The following is an 8,383-nucleotide window of genomic DNA, read 5'->3' on the forward strand; positions in this document are numbered from 1 at the left end:
CCATGTCCTCTGGGCTCCAAGCACAAAACAATTACTAGTAACTGCTACAGTGTAGTGATTAAAAACAGAGCCGCTGGGGGCGCCTGGGTGGCTCAGTCAGTTAAGCGTCCGACCGACTCTTGGTCTCAGGGACATGAGCTCAGGACCCACACTGGGCTCCACGCTGGGTGTGAGGCCTACTTTAAATTAACTAATTAATTAAAATAAAATGATAAAATAAAAACACAGTCTCTGGAGCCGACTGAGGTTGAATCCCAGCTCAACCCCTTCCTGTTGGACCTCAGACAAGTATTTAACCTCTGCACACCTCAGTTCCCTCATCTGAAATGGGGGTAACGGCGACCTGCGCCATACGGTTATTTGAAGGACAGATGAGTTAATATTTATAAAACGCTCAGGACACCGCCTACCACCCTGGAAGCACTACGGAAGCGGTAGCTGTCCCTATGGTCTGCCGATGACAACAGCAACACCGAACTAAGTCCTTACGCGCAGAAGACCTAGTGCGTCCAGGGAAGAGCCCTGAAAAAGCACCAGTGGAGTGCATACTATGATCATTTCCCTTCTGCAGGGAGCAAAGCTGAGGCTTGGGTGGCGAAGGGGCCCGGGAGAGGAAGCGGGGAGCCGGGCAGGCACCGGGCTCTCCAGCCCCCACACTGCCACCCCGCAAACGCATGCCGCAGCCTCCGTAAGGGGAGCCTCACATCTTGGCTGATTTCCAGCCTCACTGAAAGCAGCTGACACGTATGAAGGGCCACAGGCCTCGGACCTGCCACAAATGCACCCGAGGACTTGCTTTCACTTGCCTTCTGTTCTGACCAAGGCTGTGGGGCTTAATGTGCTCCATCCTTACTCCACAGCTCTCCTGTTCCAATTTCCCAGCAAGGCCCGTGCTTTGAGGGAAAGGGAGAAGTGGTGACGGGGAAAGTAATCATGGTCAGCAACTCGGCTCTCAGAAATAGTGGGGCAACGGAGCCCGGCCTGGGGCACTGGAGCAGGGAAGGAGGATTCAAGATTACTGACAGCAGGCGTTCCCAGATGAAGGAGTAACACGACCCTCAACGATGAGGCTCTGATCCGTTGTTCGGGTAGGGAAACTGAGGTTTAGAGAGATACCTGGCCAGCCTACCTTCCTGCACTCCTATACTGTCCTCCATCTTGAGGGACCGGAGCGGCCCTCTGACAGCAGCACCCCGCACCCCCCTTCTCCCTCTGCCTCTTCCTCATCTCTCTCGGTCAGCAGCCAAACCAAGGTGAGGGTCCAACAGCAGTATCTGTCTACCAGACGTTTCCACTACTGGGGCTTTAACCGGAGGATCCAGGGACCAGCTGCGCGGCCTCCCACGCTTCCCCGTCCACTCCCTTCACCTGCACACTCACTCCCAAATCGGATGGGCCGCAGGACCACTCTACTTTCTTCTCCTGCTTCCCAATCCCCGTCCTTGGCCCTTCATGCATTTCTTCCCGAACTGGCAATCGCCCCTGTCTGGAGGGAAGAAAAAGCTGCAAGGTCAGTGCGGGAAAGAGGCAGCGAGAAATCTGAAGCCCAGAGAACAGCCTGGAGAAGGAGGAGCCTCCAGCTGGCAAGCTGCATCTCAGAGCTCCTGATCCGATATGGGCAGCCAGGGCCCTGGACGTAACGGGCACAAGAGGAGAAGCTCAGGAACCTCAGAGCGCCCGGACAGGCAGGCGAGGGAGCCCCAAGGGCCAGTACCTCAACCCCCACCCCAGAAGACTGCAGAACTGGCATGTCCCAAAGCCGGAGCCCCCAGTCACTGTGCTCAGCAGCTTCCTCAGTCAAGCGGGGGAACGTGGCATTTGGGGCAGAGGACCAGGCTCAAGACCTCCTCCCAGCTGTGGGATCTACTTAAGTCACCTACTCAGTTTGGGCCCACGTTTCCTAACTATGAAACAGGGCCAATACCACCGAACTAAATGGGGGGGTTGGAAGGATGAGCTGTGGTGACACAGGTGACAACTCCCTATGCAGATGTTAACTACCTTCGCTAAACGGAAGGCCTCTCTCGTGGCTCCACAGGGGGGCACAACGCCACTGCTGTCAGGAAAACCTGTGCACTCCCCTGGTCTCGGGGGCTGCAGGAGGCAGCGCTGAGAACAAACTGGCATTCACGTCCCACTCCCCAGCCCGGTCCCGATGCCCTGCCCTGAGAGGGGGCGGACAGCAACGGGTACAGCTGTCCTCCCTGCAGCCCCAACAGGGACACAAACAGGCTCAGAGAAGCCGCCCACCCAAGTGAAGAACGGGGCCCCAGGGGCACCTGGGTGGCTCAGTCGGTTAAGCGTCTACCTTCGGCTCAGGTCATGATCCCAGGGTCCTGGGATCAAGCCCCACGTCGGGCTCCCTGCTCGGCGGGAAGCCTGCTTCTCCCTCTCCCACTCCCCCTGCTTGTGTTCCTGCTCTCGCTGTGTCTCTCTCTGTCAAATAAATAAAAATCTAAAAAAAAACAAAAAAAGAGAGAACGGGGGCCCTAGCCCACAAGCAGGGGTGAGGCAACAGGGAAAACAAGATGCCTCGCACGCATCCCCCGGGGCTCTCGGCCGCTCGTGCTGCGAGGCTCTAGCGCCGAAGGGCCTTCTGCGGCTCGGCCTCCCATCTCTGCACCGGCTCCCAGAGGACCGGCCCTGGCACTGCCGTGAACAGCTTCTGCTTTTAATGAGTAAGTAAATAAGAAAACCACTGGTGAACAGTTGGAGGAGCTCCGGCCCCGGACGGGCGGCGGGCCCGGCCTAGGCCTCGGTTCCTCGTCTGCGACAGAAGAGACTTCGCCAGAGGACCGCCCCTTCGCTGCCCCCAGATCGTGTGCTTCCCACGGGAGGGGGACAAGCCCTCTATTATCAGGGAGATGCCAGCGCTCCGCTTCGGGGCTTAGCACCTTAGACCCAGGTGGGCAGCAGGGCCAGGGAAAGAGGACTCAACAGGAAATGAGGGGCTGATGACTACGTGTCACTCAGAGGCTCAGACAAAACTCTCTGAAGCCTTAATTTGAGCCTGTGGAGGGTGCAATTTCCTTTACAATTATTATTCAAGGTACTTGCCAGAAACACACTACACCCAGGAAGCGCAGGTGCCTCTGGGGAGGAGAGAAGACCTTCTTCGGACAGGCTCATCTTAACAGCAGGCCTGACGGGGCACATGGCCACAGGCCAGGGCATCTTTCACGGCCCCCAACCCAGCCGGAGGAGTGCCCATCAGGCATCCTGGGGGACTCACCTTTTCAAGTACAGCTGTGCCAAACATTCCCAAAGCTGGGAGCGCTGACCTGGCCAGCCAGAGGGTTTGGATCAGAATCAGGGTTCCAGTCTTTGTTTATGGGGAGCAACCCTGCAGCCGGGCCTGACCCATCCTAGCACGGCCGCAGCGTGTGCTGGGGCTCCGGGGGCAGGGTGGTGTCTGGTAAACCACAGGAGGAAACAGCTCTGGTCGTCTCTTCCCAGCACACAAGGGGCAGGAGAAAGGAGCGGGGAGCTAAAGGTCAGTGGCTGCTGCAGCCCTGTTCCCTTTCCCAATGCCACACTGACACCTTTGTCCTCTACCTTGTTTGCCAAGCAGGAAGGAGGGAAGTTTTCTTCAAATCACAGCCTGGGAGTTCGGAACTGTTGAAAGAACGTGTGGGAGTAAAACAAGAGTTCAAACTGAAGATCACTTCTAACCAAAGCGGGAGGGGATGCGCCCAGTCCCCTCTATAATCACTCACCCAAGCGTTTTTCCTGCACTCTCCTTGTTCGGGCCCATCAGCACCAAACACAGCCATGCAAGTCAAGCCCTTCAGCTGCTATGAGACCTGTACCCCTTCCCTACTTGTTCTCCTCGGGGCTAGACTGGGGACAAGAGTTGCAAGATCAGGCTCTGGGGCCGTTTCCCCTCCCTGATCTCAGAGAATTCTTGTACCGGTCACCTCTTTAGGTGTCTTGGGTCCCTGTGACCCCGGGGGTGTGCTGCAGCCACCTTGTACCGGCACACAAGGTTCAACTGCTGCATTTTCAGGAATTTTTCAAGCCAGGTATTAAACACAGCCATTATTAAAAGCCACATCGCACAAATTTATAACCAAATAAATTGTATTAAAAACAAAAGCAATAAATACTTATTATTGCTCATCATTTCCTAATTATTTGACTACATTTTACTCTCCACCTGTGCTCTTGACATTATTGACATCTATTGTATCTGTAAGGTGAAGATATTCTGTACTGGGGTGTTTGCAATGGCCAGTGCAGGAATATTGCACCACAGATACTGGCAAATGCTGTGGATCAGGCTCCCTCCCCATCACCAACCCCCACCCTACAGAGTCGTTACACATTTACCAGCATACAACGCCAGGTCTTCACCTCCGTTCTGGGCTTTCTCCCCCAACTCCAGGCTCATCCAATCAACTGCTACTCTGACACCATTAGCTGGATGCCTACAAGACTTACTACGTTCAAAATTGAACGGAGAACGGACTTCTCTGCCAACCTGCTCCAAATGCAGATTTCCCCAGCCTCAGTAAATGGCAACTCTATCCTTCCAGGTGCTGAGGGCAGAAACTTGGGAGGGGGTGTCATCCAATCTGTTAGCAAATCCTGTAATTTCTATCATCAAAATTTATCCAGAACACAACTACTCGCCACCTTCCACAACCGCACTCTGCTTCTAACCACCATCACCTCTGTCTGGATTACTGTAGGAACCACCTAATTGGCCTCCCGTTTCTGCCTTTCCCTGAACAAGACGTTCAGTGGCCTTTTTATGGCCTCCTACCCATTTCCTCCTTGATCTCTTCTGCCAGTTGCCCCTCTCTGGGCTCCAGCCTCCCGTCCTCCTACCTCAGGGCCTTTGTACTTGCTGTTTGCTCTGCCTGGCCTACTTTTCCCTGCCAATGTCCACACGGTTCACTCCCTCACTGACTTGAATTCTTTGTTGAAATGTCACCTTCTCCGTGAGGCTTTCTCAGCCGACTCTGTAAAATTGCAAACCTCCCCCCTCCATCTCACTCCCTGCTTTCTCTCCGCAGTACATATCAGTCTCTAATATACTGTCTGTGGAAAGTGTATTTGTTTGGTTTATTCTCTGTTGCCCCTCCCGTCAAGAATGTAAGTGCCAACGAGGGCAGGGGGCTTTGTGCTTATCTTCAGTATCCAAAACAAGGCCCGGCACACAGAAGGTGCACTCTAAATACGTGCTGAATGAACAGATAAATCCCATCTGTAGTAGACCCCTGCCACCTGTGTAGGCGCCATCTGCATCCGAATGGTGGCAAGAAGGAAGACATGTCTACCGCGGACCTCAAGTGCTGTGACACAGTACACAGCTTCCCATCACACTATTAATAATACAAGAAACATTTACAAGTATTTCACTATACACCGGATACGAGAGCTTCACATTTATCACTGGAGTTAAATTTTTGCCACACCTATGAGATAGGTACCACTATTATGCCCATTTTTAGAATGAGTACAGAGGAAACCAAGGTGGCACAGAGGGGAAAATGACTGAAGGGCGGGCAGCTCAGAGGTGATCAGATGTGAATACAGGCAGTCTGGCTTCAGTACTGACCTCCCACTTACCAGGAAAACGCGGACCACAACCCCAAGCGGTGAAATTTAAAACACTGTATTGGTGTGGACACCGATTCTGCTCCTCTAAGAGTCTGGAACAACAGCGGTGTATATAGTCTACTTCTCTCACGTGTTGCAACCACAGAGTAGGAAAACAAGTCGATAAGAAGCACAAAATGAGGCAATCCATATAAAGCACGTGGCAGGATACTTGGCACACAGCAAGGGCCCAAGAAATGTTAGCTTCTATCATTATTAAACCAACAGCATCATGGGTAAAGGTACTTTTCTTGCTAGCTTCTTGGAACTGCTACAAGATGAATTAAGCAGCCCGCAACAGAAAAAATGCCAAGGAACAGCTCATTAACAGCTTCATGACCTTCCAATCATACTGATGAAAAATCAAAGAAATACCATGCTAAAAAGGTTCAAAGTCCCCACTCCAGCCCTTTAGGGATTTATAATCTGGCCTAAAGAATAGGGGCATAAACTCCTTCACTCTGTAGCCATAGGCCTTTCCCCTAACTACCCAGGGCCTCTTCTTCAGTTGTGAAATGGGGATCCATTCCCCTCATTTCAACACTGGGCCAAAAAAAACCCAGATCATGGCTGCGAAAATACTTTAGGGGGCAATAGTGTTGAGAGCTCTCCCAGGGAACCACCTGGCTCCCAACTCAAGGAAGCAAAAAGCAAAACCAGACTTCCTGCTCTGTCCCTGGGTTAGGGTCTGGTAGAATCCACGGGGAAATCTGGCATCAGTGACATCTTACCTTGTTTAAATTCCATGAATAAAGTGAGAAGTGGCTAGGCCACTGATGACCAAAGGTGCCTCTTGGCTTCCCTTTAAGATGACCTAAAACCATCTGACTGTAAGAGTAACTTCGTGAACTCCAGTATTTGGATAAAAATAACCTGAATGTTCGCCTAGAGTGGTTATTTGTGGGGCAGTCATGTACCTCAAAGAAAAGTTACACAAAGCGCTCTCTGAAAAAATGAGCTCTGTTCATGCCAAACAGGGGGCATTTTTATCTCGGGTGGTCCTAAAACTTACCGAAAGATTAGCCTCATAAGCTCAAAAAGTCTATCCACCATCCATCACTGCAGAGAATGTAGAAAATAATTTAAAATATGCCCACTCTACAGCAGTCTCCCCTAATTTGTTCCCTTTCATGAGCCACAGGCCCCGTTGGGAGGACAGGGGGTTGGGTGGACAAAGAATTTAGGCCTATGATCTTTCCAGAAGTTCTCATTTCCGACTACATTCAAGTTTAAGTGAGCTGATTTTCAGAGATGCAGATAGATTCACTTCTGGAAAACTATTCACTGGATGGGTGTCTTGCAAACGCTGACCGGAACCTGAGGGCTAATGCCAAAGATTAAGCTGATCCCAGGGGGAAAAAAGCACCGGGAGTTCCTCCTCTCATTGAACCAACTTCCAGAAAGCCTAGGAAAGGGAACGCCGCCGCTCGCCCTTCTGAACTGGCCTCGAGGGGCCTGGCTGCCCCCTGCAGCCAAGGGATCTGCAGGGGAGGAAGTGAACGACTCATTTTGAGGGCGCGGGGCTGGGAGGGAACTCGGGCGGACTCTGGCCCCCGCCGTAGTCCGAGCGCAGACGCGAGACGATTCCCAGCAAAAGGCCCGAGGAGCTCACGCCGCGCGCGCGGCCGGCCTCCCGGGCCGCGGGGCCCACGGATCTCAGGCTTGGGCACGCGCGGGCGCGCAGCCGCCGGCCGCCTACCAACAACGCCCGCGGCCGAAGGAGCCGGAGACCAAACGGGGGAGGCAGCTTACTTCATCTCGCCCGTCAGAGCCGGCCGCTTCTCCGGGAAATGTCGGCGGCGGCGGCGCGGGGCGCGCGGCGCTGCGGGCCGGGCTCGGGCCAGGCTGGGGCCCCGCGCATCCTCTTCCGCAGGCGCGGCCCGCCCCGACAGGTGCGCGTCACGCGGCCCCGCGTCGGACGCGCGCTCGGGTTTCGCCGAGAGGAGCCGGGGGCGACGGGTGCGGAGGGCGCGGGGCCAAGTCCGCCCGGCCGCCCCTTCCCTGCCCCACCCGAGCCGCGTCGGGCCCGGCAGCGCGGGGGGGGGCGGCCCCGTGGGCCTGAGCCCCAGACCACCGCGGCCTCGGCGCGCGCGCACGCGCACGCGCGCGCGCAGTCGGCTCCCCAGCGAGGGGCGCGGGGCGGAGGCGCACGCGAAACCACGCCTCCTAGTTCGGGGTCGTCCGGGGGGGGGAGAGGCGGGGCCTCCCGAATGGTTTCTTGGTTAGCGTGGATAGGGCGGGACTTCAGAGCCGCGTGGGCGGGCAAGCGGCCCTCCGCCGTCCGGTCGGCGGCGCTGGGTTCCCGCGGAGCTTCTGAGGGGCTGCCCTCTGAGACACACGAGTGGCCGGGGGAAGTGGTTGTGTCGTGGAGGAAGCCGGGCGGCCGGGTGGCTGGGTCCTCCCCAGGATCTGGCCTGAGCTGTGCGACCTGGAACAGGTTACCCGACCTCCTCAGGCCTTGCTTTTCTGCATCTGTACAACGGGAGAGCCGCTGGGTTCGCCCCACTTCCAACGCCCCGAAGAGGGGACTTAGGGGTCGCAGAGCGCGCTATGGCCGTCTCTGCTTACACCCCTGTGACCTTGCAGATGCAACCCTGTACAGTAGGGACAAGGAGACGGTGTGCCTCAGCCGTGACCCGGCCTGTGACAAGTACTCAGCAAATGGGAGCTTGCCCGTGTGTGGCTTTATTTGCAAGACAGTGAATGGGCCTAGGCCTTCCCTGTAGGGTGGTGGTGGGCTGCGTACGTGAGATGACGTGGTCAGCTGCTTCTTTCAGCG

General features: G+C 55.3%; 1 protein-coding gene and 1 long non-coding RNA gene across 5 annotated transcripts in view; both read right to left on the bottom strand.

Moving 5' to 3' along the window:
- Nucleotides 1-7,704, bottom strand: part of H6PD (hexose-6-phosphate dehydrogenase/glucose 1-dehydrogenase) — a 118,964-nt gene extending 111,260 nt beyond the window's left edge. Inside the window, exon 1 of one of the 4 annotated variants that reach the window (XM_073903388.1) lies at nucleotides 807-2,385. In XM_073903388.1, coding sequence (XP_073759489.1) covers nucleotides 807-847 — 41 coding nt within the window. In that variant the 5' untranslated portion in view covers nucleotides 848-2,385. Of the gene's footprint in view, nucleotides 1-806; nucleotides 2,386-5,574; nucleotides 5,634-7,356 lie in introns of those variants that run through there. The other 3 variants (XM_025855666.2, XM_073903387.1, XM_073903386.1) reach the window with 3 other exon arrangements.
- Nucleotides 1,471-5,563, bottom strand: LOC141374468 (uncharacterized). Its single transcript, XR_012381383.1, has 3 exons — nucleotides 4,330-5,563; nucleotides 3,556-3,615; nucleotides 1,471-1,486 (listed from the first exon to the last, which is right to left on the bottom strand). It is a non-coding gene; the product is annotated as an uncharacterized lncRNA (long non-coding RNA).
- Nucleotides 7,705-8,383: the final 679 nt, after the last annotated feature.

Source organism: Callorhinus ursinus, unplaced genomic scaffold, assembly GCF_003265705.2.
Source record: "Callorhinus ursinus isolate GAN/ISIS: 27379988/994484 unplaced genomic scaffold, GSC_fseal_2.0 scaffold18, whole genome shotgun sequence".
NCBI lineage: Eukaryota > Metazoa > Chordata > Mammalia > Carnivora > Otariidae > Callorhinus > Callorhinus ursinus.